At 44.1% G+C, this 24,223-nt stretch overlaps 1 protein-coding gene across 1 annotated transcript in view; it reads right to left on the bottom strand.

Annotated features, from left to right (window-relative positions):
- The window catches only part of LOC306934429 (homer protein homolog 1-like), a gene marked incomplete at its 5' end in the record, with an annotated part of 49,918 nt that overhangs the window by 9,444 nt on the left and 16,251 nt on the right, over positions 1 to 24,223 (bottom strand). Inside the window, one exon of the mRNA XM_079516998.1 lies at positions 3,269 to 3,425. Coding sequence (XP_079373124.1) covers positions 3,269 to 3,425 — 157 coding nt within the window. The remainder of the gene's footprint in view (positions 1 to 3,268; positions 3,426 to 24,223) is intronic.

The following is a 24,223-nucleotide window of genomic DNA, read 5'->3' as shown; positions in this document are numbered from 1 at the left end:
TGGAAATATATAGTGGCCCTCTGGAGTGAGTGTGGAAATATATAGTGGCCCTCTGGAGTGAGTGTGGAAATATATAGTGGCCCTCTGGAGTGAGTGTGGAAATATATAGTGGCCCTCTGGAGTGAGTGTGGAAATATATAGTGGCCCTCTGGAGTGAGTGTGGAAATATAGTGGCCCTCTGGAGTGAGTGTGGAAATATATAGTGGCCCTCTGGAGTGAGTGTGGAAATATAGTGGCCCTCTGGAGTGAGTGTGGAAATATATAGTGGCCCTCTGGAGTGAGTGTGGAAATATAGTGGCCCTCTGGAGTGAGTGTGGAAATATATAGTGGCCCTCTGGAGTGAGTGTGGAAATATATAGTGGCCCTCTGGAGTGAGTGTGGAAATATATAGTGGCCCTCTGGAGTGAGTGTGGAAATATATAGTGGCCCTCTGGAGTGAGTGTGGAACTATAGTGGACCACTGGAGTGAGTGAGAGAGAAAAATATTCAGATTTTTTTTTTCGTTTTTGGGGGGGTTGGCCTCTCCTTCTGCACCATACTCCTTGCTGTCTGCGCATGCGCACTGCCGTTCACTTCCCTGTATACGGATCAGAAAGAAAGTATCTCTTAATCTAGGCAGCTCTCCGTGGTTTTGACCAGATGGATATACTAAGCTCTTAATTTCTGACTTCAACATGCCTCTTGTTTAAAATATGAACGCGATGGATTATCGAGTGACTTTATCGTAATCATAGCGAGGTAAGCAAGCAACATTATGTCTCCCGGTTTTTGTACGGGGGGGCTTTCAGAGTAAAAGCTGCCATATCTGCGCGGCACCCGGGCTGCTATTTTGAAAGAAATCCCGGCACTGATTGTGTTAATGTAATTTACAACAATCAATGGCTGCCTGGGTTTCCCAAACGCATATGGTGTAAGACTGCTGCACATGCTCAGATGCTCCTCTAGGCCGCACACAGATTTATTTTTATTTTATTTTTTATATATAAGAGTAAAGAGAGCCTACTGTCAGCAGTCCAAATATTATTCAATTCAATTTCAGAATGGTAGACCTGAGGCCTGAGGCCTACCATACCAGGCACATCTATGCACGGAATGTCTATGTTCACAGGCTTCTGTGTGCGGCCTAGAGGAGTATCTGAGCATGTGCAGCACTACAAGTCTTACACCATATGCAGTGCTTCATTTCAGCCGGAGCTTGGCGGAGCTCAGCTCCGGTACCTGTCACTTGAGCTCCGGGAGCTCAAGCCACCTGTAGAGGCAGCTCCGGTAGCTGTAGAGGGCGCTCCGCCACCCCAAATGCACATTACAATATACAATACTCTCTATTATTATTTTAGTTTAATTTTCAAGTCAACTAGGCTTCTTCCTCGTCATAGTTACTTCTATTTCCAGTACGATTCCAAAATAAAACATGGCTTGAATGATCGCATTGCAAGTACAAACAACAAACAAACATTTCTTATTTTGAAATGTGTGCCAGTTTTGAGAGGAAATAGGTGGCTATGAAACCCCGGCGTCGTGTGGCTTGACGCCTCACTGTTGACTGTGTCGGATGCGTAAATAAAAACAACTCTCGTCTCGCACTTTTGCAATTTGCATCTGTTGTCGTTCGTTGCATATGGAATATGGAACTTTCATACTTTTATGGAGCAATAGATTAACTCATGCTACTTGGAGTTTAGCCTTGGGGACAGCATGCGTTTTGTTTTCAATACAACATGGACATGGTGAGTTATTATGAACAGAACTGACTGCATTGCCAAATCTCGCAAAGACACCCGGCTTTACAACATGGCTCGATCATAATCGAATATCATAACGCTTGCTTTGGTGGGCCCGAAATAAAAAAAGACTAGTACAGAATGAAGTAGTAGTAGCATTATTGAGTTGTCATCGGAGGAGGAGAGGGAGGAGGAGGTGGTCGGAGGAGGAGGAGGAGGAGGAGGAGGAGGAGGCGGAGGAGGAACTTGGATAAGGACAACAACAACGCGCATGCAGGTATACATTGCGTACTGTTCTGATGATGGGCCACCCTAACTTAATACTGTATTTTATACAGTATTTAATATAACGTTGAGCCGCTGTGCCAACTGAACTGCAAATGCCTACTGTAGTTGTGTGTTGTGAGCCGGCGGGCCCCTGTGTTAACTGCTGCTGCAAATGTTATTGATTGACTGATTGGAAATTTTATTCCGTTTGTAGAATGGGTACAGTTCAAACGAAAGCCTACACAGGTCAATACAAAATCTGACTGCTACGAGTATAAAACCAGAAAAAGCTTAAGACTTGTTACTTCAGGGTCCTCCATTTTCAATTCATCAGAACATTTAAAGACATATAAAAACGTCTATATGCCGACTCGATTGTGTTCTGATGGGTGGGCTGGCCGTTGTTTGTGCAAAAAAAAAAGGCAAACACATCCGGGATAAAAAAAACGAATTTTGCGTGCGCGTGCACGTGCACGCACCCGAGCTCCGGCACCTAAGAATTTAGAAATTAAGCACTGACCATATGCGTTTGGGAAACCCAGCCATTGTCCTTATATGACCAACCATTGTGTTATGTATAAGTCCCTCAACTGGTTAACACTTAAATCTAGACGGCCCTTTCACTGGCTGCTATTTATCTTGAAATGCATTTGCATCCCTTTAGCTCACCATATCAGTGTTGTTTTTGGCAGAACATTTAGATTTTAGTTTTAGTCCTAGTCTCTTGAATAGTTTTCATTTAGTTTTAGTCACATTTTAGTCACCTGGAATGTTTTAGTGTTAGTCTAGTTTTAGTCGACTAAATCTACAGTTGATTTAGTCGACTAAAATGTATTTTTGCTTTTAGTTCCACACAAAAAGGCCTTGATGTTTTTTACACTTTACACAAATAGACGCGTCGCAGGCTATTTTCAGCATGATGCAACCAATTGTAAAATGACTTATACTGGATCTCTTGTCCACTAGTCCCTTCCTAACATTCCTTTAGTCTAGTTTTTATTTGTTGACGAAATTGTCAGTATATTTAGTCTTAGTTTTAATTTACTTTTAACTTACTTTTCGTCAGTGGGATAACAATTATAGAAAAAAGAAGAAGAAAAGAAGAAGGACTCTTCGTTCATTGAAGGAAGCATGAGGTCAGTCCGTTGCTCTCCCCAGGTTGGCACTGACAGAGTGAGTGTAGCGCCCAGGATGACATTCGATAATTGACACTGCATGGGTGTGACAAAATGTGTGGGTTAAAATGGAAGAAAAACAGATTGTGCATGTTTCCCGCTCACCCGTTTGTGTAGTCTCTCGGCCTCCTCCTGGTAGGCTGCCAGCTGTTGCTTCCACTGTTTGACGTTAGCCGTGGACTCTAGCAGCGCCGCCGTTAGCTTAGCATTGTTCCCCTTCAGCGCATCCAGCTCTGCCTCCCAGTGCTTGGTCATGGTGGGACTGGAGCGCACGCACGCACACACGGACACACACACGGACACACACACACACGCGGAAATGTTGTTTCTCATTATGGATGAATGTGCACATGTCAAGTACATGGTGTGTGTGTGTGTGTGTGTGTGTGTGTGTGTGTGTGTGTGTGTGTGTGTGTGTGTGTGTGTGTGTGTGTGTGTGTGTGTCGTGTGTGTGTGCGTGTGTGCGTGCGTGCGTGCGTGCGTGTGTGTGACTGCGCGTGCATGTGTGAGACGTGAGCATTTTGCGCTGAACAAATTTGTTTAGAAATCCAGGTCGTATACACCGCATCTCCACTAGCTAAAGAGTGCTGGGTTGCGCCCCGAAAATAGCTGATCTACAAGCTCTCAACGGGATCTGCTATTTTCGCTATTTTTGTCCAAAAGTTCCCTCTTAACGGGATGTCAGCCCCTGTCCCTCTAACACTCTCTGCACGTCCTTGGTTGTAGAGGCGACATCCCAAAGCCTGCACCCAATTTGCAAGGACGCGCTGTGATTTCCCAAATCAGGAAAATGCGGAAGTAGAGCGTTCTTCCGAGTGCTTCAAAAAAGAAACGTTAAAAGAAAACGTTAAAAAAAAACTTTTAAAAAAAACTTTTAAAAAACTTTTAAAAAACTTAAAGAAAACTTTTAAAAAAACACACACACGCGCGCACACATACACACACTAAAAAATAACTTAAAAAAACTTAACTTAAAAAAAAAGTCTTTAAAAAAAACAAAAAAAGAGAACTTAAATTTACGAGCTGCGTTCGCTTCCCGTGTTCGCGCGTCTTACTTGTATATCTGCTATTTTTGAACAGCCGAAGTATAAAATAATCAATAATGGATAAAGTGGTTAAAATCTAAAATAAAACAGACCCCATTTTTGGTGTTTTAAGCCTTCTGGATCGGAACCCCTTTTGGGGTTCTTGTTGCTACATATGTACAGTATATAGCAGCAAAAATCTTTGTGTAATTGTTGAATAAATATTTGATAAACATTTTTCATAAAACTTAGGTGAGTATTTAGAAGGCGTTTTTAGAATCGGCCTCAGTCCGACTCCTAAATGGGTTACTATAAAAGGGACATTAAAGTCTACATATACATTAGAATTAAAGGAAGAACAATTCACCACTTAATTTGATGCGCTACAAACACTATATGAACTCTTGAGTAGCTAATTGCTAAGTTAAATGATACTACACCATTATTTAATAATTAACATAATGTTACACACTAGTAGTCTCAAAGGAAGAACAATTTACCATTTTATTTCAAGAGCCACGAACAGATCAACTCATCACGCATCATAATGAATGATGATTATAATACTTACACTAGCTTGTTGTGTACAGAGGTGGAAAGTGCATTTACTGAGGTACTTTTACTTTGAGTATTTCCAATTTCCAATACTTTTACTTCTACTCCACTATCCATCTCGGATCCAAATATTGTACTTTTACCTCCACTACATTTATTTGAAAACTTTAGCTACTCTGTAGATTTTGATTATTATTACAAAACATACATTAACCACAAGCTCACCATGCGTCGTGTTGCAACGCAATGCATCCTTTCTTCCATCCATCCATCCATCCACACATTTCAGTCGACTAAATCAACTGTAGATTTAGTCGACTGAAACTAGACTAAACACCAAGACATTCCAGGTGACCAAAACTAAATGAAAACTATCCGAGAGACTATAATGACTAAAACAAAAAAAATCTAAATTGGCTGTGAAAATCAACAGTGCCCATGCATAGTATATGAAAGTACTTGTGGATGCGTGGACTCCCTCCCTCCACCTCACTGCATGATGCGTGGACTCCCTCCCTCCACCTCACTGCATGATGCGTGGACTCCCTCCATCCACCTCACTGCATGATGCGTGGACTCCCTCCCTCCAGCTCACTGCATGATGCGTGGACTCCCTCCCTCCAACTCACTGCATGATGCGTGGACTCCCTCCCTCCAACTCACTGCATGATGCGTGGACTCCCTCCCTCCAACTCACTGCATGATGCGTGGACTCCCTCCCTCCAACTCACTGCATGATGCGTGGACTCCCTCCCTCCAACTCACTGCATGATGCGTGGACTCCCTCCCTCCAACTCACTGCATGATGCGTGGACTCCCTCCCTCCAACTCACTGCATGATGCGTGGACTCCCTCCCTCCAACTCACTGCATGATGCGTGGACTCCCTCCCTCCAACTCACTGCATGATGCGTGGACTCCCTCCCTCCACCTCACTGCATGATGCGTGGACTCCCTCCCTCCACCTCACTGCATGATGCGTGGACTCCCTCCCTCCAGCTCACTGCATGATGCGTGGACTCCCTCCCTCCACCTCACTGCATGATGCGTGGACTCCCTCCCTCCACCTCACTGCATGATGCGTGGACTCCCTCCCTCCACCTCACTGCATGATGCGTGGACTCACTCCCTCCACCTCACTGCATGATGCGTGGACTCCCTACATCCACCTCACTGCATGATGCGTGGACTCCCTCCCTCCACCTCACTGCATGATGCGTGGACTCCCTCCCTCCAGCTCACTGCATGATGCGTGGACTCCCTCCCTCCAACTCACTGCATGATGCGTGGACTCCCTCCCTCCACCTCACTGCATGATGCGTGGACTCCCTCCCTCCAACTCACTGCATGATGCGTGGACTCCCTCCCTCCACCTCACTGCATGATGCGTGGACTCCCTCCCTCCACCTCACTGCATGATGCGTGGACTCCCTCCCTCCACCTCACTGCATGATGCGTGGACTCCCTCCCTCCACCTCACTGCATGATGCGTGGACTCCCTCCCTCCACCTCACTGCATGATGCGTGGACTCCCTCCATCCACCTCACTGCATGATGCGTGGACTCCCTCCCTCCACCTCACTGCATGATGCGTGGACTCCCTCCCTCCACCTCACTGCATGATGCGTGGACTCCCTCCCTCCACCTCACTGCATGATGCGTGGACTCCCTCCCTCCACCTCACTGCATGATGCGTGGACTCCCTCCCTCCAGCTCACTGCATGATGCGTGGACTCCCTCCCTCCAACTCACTGCATGATGCGTGGACTCCCTCCCTCCACCTCACTGCATGATGCGTGGACTCCCTCCCTCCAACTCACTGCATGATGCGTGGACTCCCTCCCTCCACCTCACTGCATGATGCGTGGACTCCCTCCCTCCACCTCACTGCATGATGCGTGGACTCCCTCCCTCCACCTCACTGCATGATGCGTGGACTCCCTCCCTCCACCTCACTGCATGATGCGTGGACTCCCTCCCTCCACCTCACTGCATGATGCGTGGACTCCCTCCATCCACCTCACTGCATGATGCGTGGACTCCCTCCCTCCACCTCACTGCATGATGCGTGGACTCCCTCCCTCCACCTCACTGCATGATGCGTGGACTCCCTCCCTCCACCTCACTGCATGATGCGTGGACTCCCTCCCTCCACCTCACTGCATGATGCGTGGACTCCCTCCCTCCAACTCACTGCATGATGCGTGGACTCCCTCCCTCCACCTCACTGCATGATGCGTGGACTCCCTCCCTCCAGCTCACTGCATGATGCGTGGACTCCCTCCCTCCACCTCACTGCATGATGCGTGGACTCCCTCCCTCCACCTCACTGCATGATGCGTGGACTCCCTCCCTCCACCTCACTGCATGAGGCGTGGACTCCCTCCCTCCACCTCACTGCATGATGTGTGGACTCCCTCCCTCCAACTCACTGCATGCGTGCTTTGATGTTTCTCACTGTGGGAGAGTGGGAGACTGACGAGCTCTTACATAAACCCCACTCAGCCTGTCAGCGTGGAGAGAGACCTAATTGTTCTGGAGTGGAGTGCAGAGCGCACGCACGCACGCACGCACGCACGCACGCACGCACGCACGCACGCACGCCACTGAACAGGGAGATATAGCTCTCTCTCCACCGCGCGCACGCACGCCCACGCATGGTGTGGTAACTCCTCCAAGCGACACGCACAACAAGAGACTCAAACACACTCACACACACACGTACACACACATGTACGCACACACGTACGCACACTCACACACGTCACACGCATACACACACGTATACGCATTACGCACACACTCAGAAGAGATGCTTATATAGCTCGCTCCAAGACAGACAGACAAAGGGTTTCCTCCGTATGTACGACCTTGAAACAATGGTGGTGTTCTTGTGCTTCTCTGTGATGTTCACACCACGCATATACTTCCCACTCAGTCAGCAGAGAGAGAGAGAGAGAGAGAGAGGGACCACACATCTCACGCCCACGTGTGTGTGTGTGTGTGTCATCCTACACACACACACACACATGCCGTTGTTGTACTACATCATCATGCATTGCACATGCTCTCGTCAGGACACGCCGCTCGTTCGCTCTGCCAACATACGTACGTACATAGGTACGTACGTATGTAATTATAAACCAGCACACACACATACACACACACGCACACAGAGCGAGGATGCAGAGTGCATGGGAGACAGAGAAGAGCGTGGAAGAAGAGAAGAGTAGAGAGACATGCTGCGTTCACGCGGGGCAGATGCAAACAGCCTGTGTACCGTTTACACTTTCAATGGAAGCCGGCGACATATGGAGACACACAAAGATACATCCTCTCGACGCGCGTGTATATAGCTGCCGCACGCGCTACAATTAACAGCTACAAAGCTTATAAGAACGTTGAGCTGGTTTCAACTTTCAGCTATACAAAGATACAAAGCTATATACAAATAACCGTGTATCTTTGTGTATATTTTTTGCATCCGCTCGTGTGAACGCAGCAAACGCTGTTTTTTTTTTTCTACAATGAGGGGCGGGGGGGTGGGGGGCGTGTACAAACAAACAGAGAGGGTATATACGTCCACACTTAATGCCGCCCAAACAGCAGATCTGAAGTCTGTTCAGACACGCAAAGGGAGGGAGGGAGAGCTCAGAGAGGTAAGCTATGGCTGCGTCTGCTTGCGTCGCGAATAACCGCTGATGTGTCTGTACTGTATACTGTTCATTTACTTTAACTTTACTCTACTTATATTCACAGACAGTTGTTTTTGGCAGCAAATTTTGATTGTAGTTTTAGTCATGGTCTCTGTAAATAGTTTTACATTTGGTCACATTTTAGTCACCTGGAATGCTTTAGTGTCATAGTCTAGTTTTAGTCGACTAAATATCATAAGATTTTAGTCGACTAAATCTACAGTTGATTTAGTCGACTAAAATGTATTTTGGTGGGTGTTGATCCCGTCGTAATGGCTAATTTTACACTTGCTGAAAATAGCCGATCTACAAGCCCACAACGCGTCGCAGCGCGGCGCATTGTGAGCTTGTAGATCGGCTATTTTCAGCATGCAACCAAGTGTAAAATGACTCATACTGGATCTCTTGTCCACTATAGAAATTCTCAGTATATTTAGTCTTAGTTTTAGTCACCATAGCTTAGTTTTCATTTAGTTTCCATTTAGTTTTCGTCAGTGAAAAAAGGTAGTCGACAAACATTTTTCGTCATAGTTTTAGTCGACGAATTCAACACTGCCCACAGAAGAGCTTCCGTTACGGCTGTGTTCACGTCTGTTTGATTAAACCAGTTTGTTTAAAACTTTGTTATGTTACAGTGCTATAGAAAGTTTGTTTTAGTGTATATATTAAAAGTAAAATTCTGACACATATACACTTGACGTTTTGTAGCATGTTATGTTGTTTTGTTCTGCTTTGTCCCCAAAATGATTAATGACCAATTAAGAACGTATCAATTATGAATAATAATTCTACGGTGTGGATGTGCTCTAGGGCAAAAATACCACGACCTTGTTTTACTCTTGTACTTTGCACGCTATTGTCTTTATGTCGAATTATGTGATATTATACTCAACTGTGGTTCCTTGTCTTATTATGTCTGTTTCATCGAACAACCACAGCAAGGTAATTTCCCACACGTATTTCTTCCAATGAAATTTCGAAACCTTTCCAAAACATTTCCAGGATATTTAACCCAATTTCCTGCACTATATATACTGTATACTGTAAGAGTCAAGCGCAATTTGCGCTCATGCGCTGCAGCTGCACAGGTCACGTGACAAAGGAACAGACCTACAAGCTTAACTATACGCATCACGCTGAAACGAACTGTGAGCTTGTAGATCACCAAATGGACCAGTTTGGGTCTGTAACTCTGAGAGTGTACAAGCGGAACCATTTGGTTCCATATTGTACACTCTCAGAGTTACATTAACATTGATTTTACAATATGAATTGGGGATCTCAGAGATGGAAATGCCATTAAATGGGCGGTCCGTAGACTAATATGCATGTCAAACTGGGGGTCCTTGAAGTTAAACGCGGGTGAGAATCACTGCTAGAGCCGTACAAATCTTCTCTTACGGGGGGTCCCTGCTGGCATGTCTCAAATGGGGGTCCGCGGGGCTAATTAGTGTCAATTTAGGGGTCCTTGACATGAAACAGTTTGGGAACCACTGGTTTATAGGGCGTGCAATTGAAAGTGGTTATGATGTTCAATGTCTTTTATCTTATAGGCCTACAGTATATACACTCTTTTTCCATATCACATGAGCAGATGAGCCACACCGCCAAACCAAGTGTTGTTTTTGGCAGCACATTTTGATTTTAGTTTTAGTCAGAGTCTCTGGAATAGATTTCATTTAGTTTTTAGTCACATTTTAGTCAACAGGAATGTTTTAGTGTTAGTCTGTTTTAGTCAACTAAATATCATAAGATTTTAGTCGACTAAATCTACAGTTGATTTAGTCGAACTAAATGTATTTTGGCGGGCCTTGATGCCGTCCTAATGACATTCTGAAGATAGCAGATCTACAAGCTCACAACGCATATACGCAACATATATATACATTTTTTAGCGTGATGATTAAGTTTAAAACGAGTAATATACACTGTCTGGATGTCATCTTGAATGAGATTAAAAACAGAATTGTTCTTTAATCAAAACCAGCTGTGTTGGAGGAGAACGAAGCTATGGGAATCAAACTGGTGAGCTTCATTTTTATTTGTATTAAAAATATATTTTTATGGACGTTTGATATAAAAACACAAAAATGAGAATTTGCCCATTTTTTTGGCACCCATTGTTAGGTATGCCCATATGATAACCACGGATATGGTCTAAAAGTGTGAAAAAACGTATTTTTCATTTCACTACGCCTTTAACGGGATATTGTCGGGAGTTGTCTCTCGGCATTTCACACTTTGCTGCATTGCATCAGAGTGAATACCAGAGAGAGCATATATATAGTATATACTATCCATGGGTAATTTAATTTATGCATGTATGTAAATGCATAATGTATAAAGTGTAATCTGTTCTAATCACATGCTGAGTGCCAACAGGTGCTGCAGGTAATCCTTCCATGACGCACGCACGCACGCACGCACGCACGCACGCACGCACGCACGCACGCACTCACTCACACACAGGAAGCACGCAGCGTGGGACACGCAACCCGTGTCATAGCAACAGCAAAGGAACACGACAGGGTGTGTGTGGAACGGTGACCTACGACCTGTGACAGCGGTTCACAACCTTGTCCTGGATCAGGGCCCACTTGTATACCAGATTCTACAAATGTCTTCTAACTCATGACAGTTTTCAGAAAAACTTATGTTTCTATATCAGTTGTTCTCAAACTATTTCATGTCAAGGACCGCCAGAATTATATGTAATAGGCCACCGACCCCCATCTGAAAATATGTTGTTCCAGGGACCCCCAAGAAGCAAAGATTTGAGTTAAAAACGTTCGCTCTGAAAGAATATATTCAAAAAGTATTCATAAAGTAAATCACAGAGGGGAAATATTGTACTTTTACTCCACTACGATTCTTTGAAAACATACTAGTTACAGTACGTTGTAGATTTTGATTAGGGGTAGGACTCAATACGTTTTTCAATAAACTAATTATTATTATTATTATTTTTGGACGCTTCTTTTTTGTTTTAAATAATCTAATTTTCCTTTATTTCCTTTGTCTTTTCTCATTTATATATGTTCGGAATAAATAAATAAATGAAAATGAAATTAAATGATTATTATTAACACGATTTAACCATGCACAAAACAGCCCGATCTACAAGCTCGCATTGTGAGCTTGTAGATCTGCTATTTTCAAATTATTATTTTTTTTAAGACATTTTACACTTTTGAAAACTTGTGAAATCGGACGTTCTGCACTCAAGCAATTTGTTTAACCCTTTCAGGACAGGAACCCCTTCTGGTGTTTAAAGCATTATGTTACACTTTAGCTATTGAAAAATAGCAGATCTACAAGCTCATAGCTGTAAGAGCAGCATATGTACTCCTTACACCGACTTAGATCGTTTGGTGCTAGTAGTCAGATCTTGTCTCTTTTCTATACGTCTGAGCCCAGACCAAGAGCATGCTTAGACTGGCAAAGAGTATCTCCTCTGACCCCTTACATGTTTTAAATGATGAATATCAACTGTTGCTCCATGAGGCGGTTTAGAGTCCCTAAATATAAGAAAAACAGGCTAAAGAACTCTTTTGTACACCAGTCTGTTCTGCTTTTAAACCAAAATCGGTGAACCAAGAGGATATATGTTCTATTGTTCTTGTTCCTGTCTGCTTCTGTGATCTGTGTCCTGTAATGTATCTTTTGTAATGTATTGTCTGTCTTGTCTGTATCTTGAACGGTGACGTCATGGACGCAAAACAAATGTCAGTGCAAGCTGACAATAAAGTTGTATCGTATCGTATAGCTACGAGCTTGTAGATCTGCTATTTTTTAAAAATCATTAAAATGTGGAGCAAATCTTTGAATATATTCTTTCACAGTGAACGTTTTAACTCATACCTTTGCTTCTGAGGGGGGGGGGGGGGGGGGGGTCCCTGAAACTACATATTTTCAGATGGGGATCTGCGGTCAAATACAGATAAATCTGTGGGTCCTTCACATGGAAAAGGTTGAGCACTATACTAACATATAAACATACGTTTTTCAGAAAACTGTCTTAAAAAAAAAAAATCGGCCTCATGTCTAAATGGGTTAATTCTTGACTGTTACTTTGTAAAAGAGTATTTCATTGCACTATGGATACTTTTATGTAAGTAAAAAACATGCGAGTATTTTTTTCCACCTGCACACTCGCCTCGTATCACACCGTCATCCATGTATATATGTCACTAGCTGCCTCCCTCTTCTCTCTCTCTCTCTCTCTGTCTGTCTGTCTGCTTTCTATCTACCCACACATGTGCGTTACGTTACGTATGCCCAGTGCCCACACACACACACACACACACACACACACACACACACACACACACACACACACGGCACGACGCTGGCGAGGGATATCCACTATAATGGAGACGGAAGGAGAAGGACAGAAGACCCAACGCAGAACGCCCGCTGCATGTGCCCCACCACGTATACCATTGTGTCCGTCCTCTCTTTTCCTTTTGTTTTCGTCCTCCTCTCCTCTCATTTCTTTATACCCAACAAATACCGTCTAAATAAATAAAACAACAGAGAAAGTAGTATACTGCAGCCTTTTTATTGTATTTACTTAAGTTATTATTATTATTATTCAGTACGAAAATCAACTCAGTAGAGCATAATGTATACTGTTGCACCATTATGCCATCTCTCAGAGACTGTGCTGTGCGGTACGTGTATGCGTGTATGCGGTGCGTGCGTACGTGCGTGCGTGCGTGCGTGCGTGCGTGCGTGCGTGTGCACTGCAGTCAGTGGGAGGCATAAAGGCAGCTTCAGCGTATATGACATGAATGGCTACACCTTGGAATGTTAAATGTTTCATGACATTAATGAAAGACAGAGAGAGAGAGAGAGAGAGAGAGAGAGAGGGCATCTGAGTTGTCTACACCAGTGGTTCCCAAACTTTGTCATGTCAAGGACCCTCAAATGAACACTTATTTGCCCGTGGACCCCCATTTCAAAAGATGTGCCAAGGACCACCATAAGTCAGAAGATTTGTATGTAGCAGTGATTTTCAACCATTTTCATTTCAAGGGCCCCCAGTTTGACATGCATTATATAGGCTACGGACAGACCTCAATTTAATGGGATTTCTATCTCTGGGACCCAATTTATATTGTAAAATCAATGTTAATTTAACTCTGAGAGTGTACAAATGGACCCATTATTTGGTTCCATTTGTTACAGACCCATAAGGGTCCATTTGGTTCCAAACTATCATTTAGCTGGGGACCCCCTGGAACTCCCTCAAGGACCTCTGGGGGTCCCATGGACCCCACTTTGGGGTCTATAGTAGTATCTCCCACCACCAGCATCATCGGCTTCTGCATCTAATTGGGGGGAAACTGTGAGCGGTGTTTAGAGCGCCCCCACGCTGCTCAGAGAGTATATAGCAAGAGGGGCCAACTTTGCATTACTTCCTGTATCCGCGAGAAGGGGGCGGACACATTATTAGGAGACAGGAAGAACGTTGGAGTCTATTCATTTCCAATGGGAGAGTGAACGTGAACACAGCTCATGATCCATTCCTTAGCTCCATGGTCACTGAACTAAATGCTGGACCCAGTCATCACAAGGCACACAATATTTACAAGATATTCATACTAAAATGGCTTCTTTTAGCGAGACAAATCAGGAGAAAATCTACTTTGTCATCGACATTTCTTTATATCCCAGCAACAAACTGTCCATCTGCCACTCTCTGTCCATCTGCAATTTGACGGACGACACATAGGGGGCTCTGGCCCCATATTTAAGATGAGAATATGTGAATATGTGAATATTATAACGTGAAATGAATGGACGTATTAAAAGTGAAATAAAATGTGTGTGTGTGTTCCAATGCTTAATAATAATATCATTTTCCATAGACTCTTGGTTGATGGGGGCTGATTTCCGTTGTCAGTGTTGTTGTCAGCCTGGGAGAGGGAGGGGGGGTGGGGGGGTCGGGGGAGAAGCAAACCACGCCTACTTTATTTAGGAGACCTGTAGGCTTTGTGTACCATTTGGCCTCTAGTGGCTCCAATTTAGATCGCCCATCTTTATAAATTAATTATCTTTGGTATATCCTCCAGCTCACAGTGGCCTCCCGCTAACCAGAGCCATAGAGTAAGACAAAGTTCACTTCATGGGGCTTCAGTCCGATGGCGGCTCTCCTACATTAGCCTGGAACTCACCTATGCTTTTTATGGCATAGGCAGCTCCCAGCAGGATCCGCCGGGAGAAACTATGCGCAGCTGCGCGACATGAGACTAATTACTTAGAGCGACAGAGAGAGAGAGGAGTGTGTGTGTGTGTGTCAATTTAACAAAGGTGCAGACGATCAGAAATCAGCAGAGAGTGAGCGATGTTTGCGCTACTCTATGCCTCGGACCCAGACTTTTTTTTCCTCCCTGGAAATAAAAACGTCTGGGTTTCCGAGGCTACTCCTACATAGACTAGACTTCTATTGAGAATATGGGGACAACAAATAGGGACAAAGTCCTGGACCGGAAGTAGGCAGAAATGCATTGGACCCAGACAACAAACAGCCCAGCTTTAATGATATTAAATCCCTTTTATTTTAGATTGTTTTGTAGTAATAGTACAACATAAACATTACAGAGACTTTAGTTGTCACTGTACAATACTTGAAAACCGTTGGCATGTTGCACACATGCCTAAAATTGCTCTTATTGAAAACAATGTATTTCAAACTCCAGCTTGTCCCTCTCCGGGCTGCATGAACAGTGCTCGTGCGCTCGGTTTCTGCCCCCTCAATGTCGTAACTCTTCTATTAGATGGCTCTGCCGCTAACCAGCGCCAATGCCACAGAGAGAGCCAACCCCCTCAGCGCTCCCACGCTCCCTCGCTGCATTAATTGACACATAAGCAGCCTGCTAGTGGGAGTTCTCTGACAGCAGAGAGATATTATGGATAATATATTAGGCATGTAAAGGTATATAATACCGTATATACCGTATTATACCGTGGCAAAAAAAGCCATGGTATTGATACCGTAGGTATTTTACACTCTCAAGAGTGTAAATTACTACGCAAATTATTGCGTAGTTGCCTGGATCAACGACCAGGTCTCCTCCAGGTCTGTTGAAGAGGGGCGCAACAACGCAAGCGTTTGCTTGTTATCTCTCCTAATGGTACCAACAATAACATCAATACCAAATATTGTTTAGTTTTGGGTCTGAGTGGCTAAAATGTAGCCTTGTGGTCCGTGGCTCGAATGCAGAATAAACAATGGGCCTTGATATGACCACGGATTTAGGTGACTAAAATCGTATGATATAATATGGTCACATAAGACTAGACTAAAACTAAAACATTTCAGATGTAGGCCTACAGTCAATCGAACAGAGCCTTGGTCTCACCACCATAATCAGAATAGGGTCGACGACGTGCATGGTGTCTGGTTGCTATATAGGCCCCTATAGCTCACCAGAACTCCACTCGCCTCCACACGTCCACAGACTATTTATTCATAAGTTGTATATACTGCCAAGGTTCTATAGGCTTATTATCCCGCCCTCAATGTCTTCATATAATTGTACGGTTAATATAGAGCGCATTATTCAGGCACATTTCAGCCACCTCTTTTTAACACCCCGAACGGGGTTATTTAATCCATTAAATCCAGCGATTTATAGCAGCGGAGCACATTTAGCGACGGACCGGATGTTATCCCGGATGTGGCTGAAGTAGCTAGATGTAGCCAAAACACTCTAGAGGCGATTGACAACAACGGGAGGTATGATTAATTCTATCGCGACTATAGCGACGGGATCGCGGTGGGCCATCTAACACATAATGTTTTCTTAGAATTGGACGGAATGCTTTTGATCAAGAGTTATTCACGTTTTAAGATTTTCCATCCCGTCGGCTAAACAGGGGGGGGGGGGGACGACATTTTCGATGACGTCCCACTGTTGCGCAACATCGAATGTGCAACAGAAGCTCCCAGCCTGTGGAGCGATGCGATCGGTTTTGATATCAATAATCTCCGTCCTTTTGATCAATCTCCGTCTTGAGCGCTGGGCGTTACTAATTGATAGGGCGGAGAACTCCGTCCTGTGCATGCGCTCAGGGTGTTAATTAGGACTTAGTCGTCAAACAACGACGCGCACCTATGGTAACATCATTCTACAGGCCACAGGTTTCTGCGTCACCCCCCCCCCCCCCCCCCCCCCCTCATTGGTAATGGTATGACACCTATAGTAGAAAGGGCTCGAAAATAGGAAGAGTGATTCTGTGTGCATAACATGAGCTATATTGGTCGAATCCTATGTTATTTGATTTGATGCGGAAATCGCAAAAACGATGTGAGAGAGAGAGAAGCTGTGCATGAGTCACTGACACCCCAACATGAAGTGTTGGAAGGTTCTACTGTTATATGTTGTTGTTTACACAAAGTTAGAATAAACTCCACTGTCCGTATAATATATACTTCATTTGTGTGTGTGTGTGTGTGTGTGTGTGTGTGTGTGTGTGTGTGTGTGTGTGTGTGTGTGTGTGTGTGTGTGTGTGTGTGTGTGTGTGTGTGTGTGTGTGTGTGTGTGTGTGTGGGTGTCATCCATGTGTGTTTCTGCAGTGAGTTCATGTTGGGGTGTCAGTGACTCATGCACAGCTTCTCTCTTTCTCTCTCCCTCCCCCTCTTCATCTCTCCCCTCTCTCTATCTCGCTCTCCACTCTCTCTATCTCTGTCATCCCCCCCCTCTCTCTCTCTCTCTCTCTCTCTCCCCCCACCTCCCACTACACTACTACCTCCAGTATCTTATATAAGTGTTACATAAACGCTGAATCAACCTTTTGGGCTAACGAGCCTCCACGACACCTTGCCAGGAGTGTTAGCCTTTTGGGCTAACGAGCCTCCACCACACCCCCCCAGGGTGTGTTAGGCCTCATAGACACATTTCAAACAAACATGCTATGTTCCGTCTGTGTTTCATGGCCGCCTCAATGCTTTTCCAATGGAAGTCACGTGGTTTGACCAAACACTTGTGTTTGATTGCCCCCCTCCCCCCATCACACACAAGTGTTTGGTCAAACCACAAGTGTTTGTTCAAACCACGTGACTTCCATTGGAAAAGCATTGAGGCATGCAGCCATGAAACACAGACAGAACACAGGATGTTCGTCTGATATGTGTGTATGAGGCCTTAGCCCAATGAGCCTCCACAACACCTGGCCAGGAGTGCCAAACCATATGAGTTATATAAAGGATTGTGTGTGTGTGTGTGTGTGTGTGTGTGTGTGTGTGTGTGTGTGTGTGTGTGTGTGTGTGTGTGTGTGTGTGTGTGTGTGTGTGTGTGTGTGTGTGTGTGTGTGTGTGTGTGTGTGTGTGTGTGTGTGTGTGTGTGTGTGTGTGTGTGTGTGTGTGTGTGTGCGCGCACGCACGCACTGGTGCTGAATTGTTTCTGTACAAATATATCATGGCCCAAACGAATGGCGGGAAAAATACAATATGTTTTGCGTGCGGAACTTCACGAGTTCCCTGTGTGTGTGTGTGTGTGTGTGTGTGTGTGTGTGTGTGTGTGTGTGTGTGTGTGTGTGTGTGTGTGTGTGTGTGTGTGTGTGTGTGTGTGTGTGTGTGTGTGTGTGTGTGTGTGTGTGTGTGTGTGTGTGCAAATCCCTGTAGAGAGGGACCTTGAACAGAAAGCAGCGGTAGGCTAATTTTTGTTATATTTTTTTTATATATTATTGTTTCATTCAAAATGTTATAACAAATTATGAATTATTGATAAAAGGCCATAATGAACAGAATGCACTTTGCCCTTACTGCCAGTGGTGTAAAGTAACTAAGTACTTTTACTTAAGTACTGTACTTAAGTACAATTTTGAGGTATTTCCAATTTTTAGTACTTTTATTTCTACTCCAATACATCTCAGAGCCAAAATTTGTACTTTTACTTCACTGTAATTATTTGAAAACTTTAGTTACTAGTTACTTTGGCGATTTTAATTTTGATTAGAAAACATACCACTTCAACCCTATACATTTCGGCCATTTGAAAATAGACGATCTACAAGCTCATAATGCGTCGCAACGCGACACATTGTGAGCTTGTAGATCTGCTATTTTCAATAGATTTTGTACACATTTTGAACTTGTGAAATGGGACATTCTGCAATATGAATACTTTTACTTTAGTACTTTAAGTACATTTTGATGCCGATACTTTTGTACTTTTGCTCAAGTACATTTTCAATTCCGTACTTCAATTCCATAGTTCTAAATTGCAGTATTGGTACTTTTACTTAAGTAAAACAATTGAGTACTTTTTCCACCACTGCTTACTGCACCAAAAAAAGAACAATAAGAAAATAAAATCACACTCGTGAGGGGCACTCTTATCATCATACATCATCACATGCCGGCCAATCACAATTGCCGTCGTCATTTTTCTGTCATTCCGGCCAATTGGCGGTTTCAATTTTCTGCCCTCACTTTTTATCCTCAATAATATGTAACTTTGCTCAGCCAATCAAATCATCGCTATGGGGTGATCAGCCAATCGAATCATCACTATGGTGTGATCAGCCAATCAAATCATCTCTATGAGGTGCTCAGCCAATCAAATCATCGCTATGGGGTGCTCAGCCAATCAAATCATCGCTAAAGTTCACTCAAACAGACAAAGCAGGGCACATAGGAGGCCCCTCAAAAAAATAATAATAATAATTTTAAAAAAAAACGTCGCTTCAAAACCAAGGTGGGTACCGAACCAAAATGTGTGTTCACCATTACACCGCTAATGTGACCAGGTGTTGCATGCTGGGTAATGTAGTGTAGACCAGAGGTTCTCAAAGTGGGGTCCGGGGACCCCCAGGGGTCCTTGAGGGAGTTCCATGGGGGGTCCCCATGCAGCTAAATGATAGTTTGGAACCAAATGGACCCTTATGCGTCTGTAACTCTGGACCCGCTAGGGTCCATTTGGTTCCATTTGTACACTCTCTGCAGAATTAAATTATTACAATTATTTACAATTAAACATTGGGGTACAGAAATGCCATTAAATGGGGGACCGTAGCCTAATTCAGGTCAAACCTGGGGGTCCTTAAAATGAAAATGGTTGAGAACCACTGCCGTAAAAACCTTCTCTTATGGGGAGGGTGGGCTGGGGGGGGGGGGGGTCCCTGGCATCTCTTCAAATGGGGCACCGTGGGCTAACTAGTGTCAATTTGGGGACCCTTGACATGACAATGGTTTGGGAACCACTGATGTAGTGTATAGACACCCTGGTAATACGTCACATAAAGCAAACATTCAGGAGCAAGCAAGATTAAATACACATGGGTTAAAAAGAAAAAACTCATTCGTATTAGTGCACTCTAACAGCAGCCACACAATGACGTCACGTGGGGTGATAGTTTATTTCAAACATTGAAAGTCCATAGATCTGGCGTCCACATGACGTCACGTCTGAAAAGGCTCTAAACAAACATTACAAAAGCCATAGACTTGGCTGCCACATGCAAGTAATTCCGAACGCCAGAGGTTGGATAGGGGGGGGGGGGGGGGGGGGATAGCGCCCCTCAGCAACAATAATGTTGCTGAAAAATAATTATATATATATATATATATATATATATATATATATAGGTCCATCGGCAGAACCCTGCAAAAGTCTTTCATTTCCTGAGAAGCATCTGGCAGTTATAGATGTGCATCATGTGCATCTGTTTTCGCTGGTCCTTAATGTCGACTGACAGTATTCAATGGATGGACGTCACAAATGTCATTCCAAAACCCTTCCAGGCTAAATCCTGTCTGTGTCTTTTTCTGGCGCCCATCGATCTGATGGATGGCCATCATTTACTATAATGTAGGTACACACTCGTATAAAATAAGGATTTATGTACAACAACAACCAAAAAAAAGGGACGATATAGACACATTTGGCCCCCAACCTCCCTCAACGACACCAATAGCACACACACCTATAGGGGCCCTATTTTTCGCCAGTGCCTTACTCCTTATCTCTAAACTTTACTTATTTGAAGGACATTTTTCAAATAGCCAATCTACAAGCTCACAACGTGTTGATGCAGATCAGCTAGTTGAACAATTTTTCAAATTAGTAAAAAATAAAATAAAAATAGATTAAGTGCACAGGTCTCCACCAGGGCAGGTCAGGTTGTGGCCTCCTGGTGGCGCTATAATTTGCCAATGTGAAAAGGGTGCCATTTCTTCTTATATACGCCTTGGATGGCAAATGTTTGATTTGAGGCTTTTTCTTGGTTTTTTTAGGTTATCTGAGCTACTTTCTGTGGTGTGGGGTTTTCTGGCTCAAATAGGTGCTCTGAGTTTCCTGCTGTTTGTGATGTAAGAGACAGAAAATCCCATATATGTCAATGGGATGTGCCAGCAGATGTCACTGTTCACACTGTTTTGCCTGTTTTCATTGCAGCTCAAAAGGCTTCCAAACCCCAGAGAAAGCTCCAGACCACAGAAAATCCACTGAATGTTCAAAGTTCAGGTTTTTGAGTGGTGTAAACCACTCCTACAACTGGCTTTTGTGTGCAGAAAAAAATGAGCATGGTTGCTATGTTCAAAATAATTTCTGACGTAATTAAATCACACCCGGGTGAACTGGATGACCGTAGCAACCATGCTCATTTTTTCTGCACAAAAAAAGCCAGTTGTGAAATCACATCCGGGTGTGATTTCATTACGTCAGACATTACGTCAGACCACAGCTGATCATGCTATATAAAACCTTACACCACTCAGTTCACACGGGTGTGATTTTTTATTTGGATGTAATTGAGGTCATAAAACCTAAAAGAAAAAAGAAAAATAAATGAAAATGAAAGTCATGAAACCTTTATAAAAAAAAGACAAAGAATGTTAGGGATAGGGGGTAAGGAAGACACTGGTGAACATAGAGCCCTATAGAGCGTCGCAGTCCCGCCCCCTACCCTGGACCAGGAAATGATTCCCCGTTCATTTTCCTCATAGACATTTCAAAACATATTTATTTAAAGACCTTTTAAGCCTCGTACAAAGCCAACTCGAGTTGTGACAAATCATGACAACAAACACAATGTTTCGGGCTGAACAAAAAATTAGAAAGAAGAAGAAAACGGGCAGGTTACAACACTTTTTGTTGTTGTTTTTCTTCTTTGTAATTATTTGTTCGGCCCAAAATGTTGTTTGTCGTCATGATTTGTCACAACTCGAGTTGGCTTTTTCCGTGGCGTAATCGTCTTTAAATAAATACTTTTTGAAATGTCTATGGGGGAAAAAAATGAATGAGGAATTCACTTCTGGTCGTAGCGAAAGGGGGCGGGAGTCGGGACTGCGACGCTCTTACTGTAGGTAGACACTATAGAGCCTCGCAGTCCCGCCCCCTCGAGAGACCCGGAAAATAAATCCCTGTTCATTTTCCTCATAGACTTTTCAGAAAGTATTTATTTAAAGACGTTTACGCCGCGGACAAAGCCAACTCTTGTCGTGACAAATCATGACAATAAATAAACACAATGTTTAGAAATTAGAATTAGAATTAGAAAGTAGAAAAAAACGGCTGGTTACAACACTTTTTTTGTTGTTGTTTTCTTCTTTGTAATTATTTGTTTGGTCCAAAATATTGTGTTTGTTGTCATGATTTGTCACGACTCGAGCTGGCTTCGTACGACGCTTAAAAGGTCTTTAAATAAATACTTTTTGAAATGTCTATGGGAAAAATGCATTGGGATTAATTTCCTGGGCCTGGCGTCGTCATGAAAGGGGGCGGGCCTGCGACGCTCTATACTTAGTGGTGACAGCTATAGCGGTATATGCACACTGGGCCAGTAAAGCGTTATTCATAGTCTGGATTTTTGGTGGTGAGGTGACCACCGAACTACAACATGACGTCACTGAGCCGCGGTGCAGAGCAAACCACCGCCACCGCCCCAGCCCTTCTCTCTGTTTTTACTCACCACCGCTCAACGTTATTTCAGCTCCGGTGGTCACCTCAGCACCGGAGCGGTGGTCACCTCACCACCGGAAATCCAGACTATGAATGAGCCTTAACACCAACTAGGTAAACACTGGCCTGGCAGTGTGCCGCGGGTTCGACTCCCGATCCCGACAGCCTTTACTGCATGTCTTCCCCCATCTCTCTCCCCATTTCCTGTCAGCCTACTGTCTGTCCCTCCAAAAAAAAAATATATATATATATATATAAAATAAAGGCGAAAGCCACAAAAAAACATTTAAAAAAGAAACTAGGTAAACACTATACTTATAGTGGTGACAGTGGTGCACACTGCACAGCTATGTATAAACCCGGACGGCTTGATCACATGCATGAACTCTATTCTAGGGGGAATCTCTTGATCTGCTGCTGAGAATAGCTGATCTACAGCTCACTATATATATATGCGTCATGTTGCAGCACGTTGGACGCTTGCAGATCGGCTATTTTTGGTAGAGAGTTGGTGCACAGAGGGGAGAGAGAGAGAGAGAGAGAGAGAGAAGATTTAACCCATTCTGGACGGGAACCCCTGTTGGTGTTTTAAGTATTATGTTATACTTTAGCTATAAAATAGCAGATCTATGAACTTGTAGGTCTGCTATTTTTTGAAAAATCGTGAAAATGTGGCGCAAATCTTTAAATATATATTCTTTCAGAGCGAACATTTTTAATTCAAATCGCTTCTGGGGGGGGGGGGGGGTCTTTTTTTTATTTTGACGTCAGACCTAAGAAGGTTTTTAGGTTTTGGCGGCTCCCTGTGGCAGTGTGAGCGACGGATAACTACACAAACACTATAGCCTTCAGCTGCTGTACTGAGATTCAAGCGTTCGGATGGTTTAGGGATCAAAACCCACGTCAAAACTGTGTGTGGGGAGGAAGGGGAGAATGTTTAGGCCTCTCACAAAGATGCAAAATGATATTATACTATATATCTGATTGACATTTATACCACTTAAATGGTGTAAATGATCGGTGTCTCCAGATAGGGCAAATTGCCGATCACAGATATGGTAAATGGCCGATTATCGGAGCATCTCTAGTTCGGTTAGCTTAGCCTGAGGGGAGGGAGTTGTTATGATTCCATCATTTCCATTCCAAGCGCTATAGTCTATATAACCAAGTAGTAAACAAGAACCCCACGTGGATTTAAAACACAAGCTTTTAGCCAAAGTGCATCATATTTACCACGTTAAAACCATGCATCTGTGACTTAAACAATGTACACAAGTATACATTGAAACATGGAACCTCCACCAGCATTAGGTGAGTCGTTTTTTTCGTCAGCCTGCATGCTGGCTAAAGTATAACGTTGTGGTAGAGATGTCGACGCGCACCAGGCAACATCTCCACGGGCTCCTCTGAGAGAACTATATAGCCTCAAAAACTTTATGTGCACCCCTGTGACCCTGTCCAAGTGTCCATACAGAACCTCTTCCTTCACCCCTGTGACCCTGTCCATACAGAACCTCTTCCTTCACCCCTGTGACCCTGTCCATACAGAACCTCTTCCTTCACCCCTGTGACCCTGTCCATACAGAACCTCTTCCTTCCCCCCTGTGACCCTGTCCATACAGAACCTCTTCCTTCACCCCTGTGACCCTGTCCATACAGAACCTCTTCCTTCCCCCCTGTGACCCTGTCCATACAGAACCTCTTCCTTCACCCCTGTGACCCTGTCCATACAGAACCTCTTCCTTCACCACTGTGACCCTGTCCATACAGAACCTCTTCCTTCAAGGGCCACGTCGCCCCTTTTGCAACCAGATCTTGTTTTAATGATGTTTGGGAGACAATCAACACTTTCCTGGGGGTTTTATGTGGGTAATAC

Source organism: Electrona antarctica (genome assembly GCF_951216825.1).
Source record: "Electrona antarctica genome assembly, chromosome: 12".
In the NCBI taxonomy this organism is placed as follows: Eukaryota; Metazoa; Chordata; class Actinopteri; order Myctophiformes; family Myctophidae; genus Electrona; species Electrona antarctica.
The sequence above is the reverse complement of the archived record's forward strand: the minus strand, read 5'-3'. Positions and strand labels throughout refer to the sequence as shown.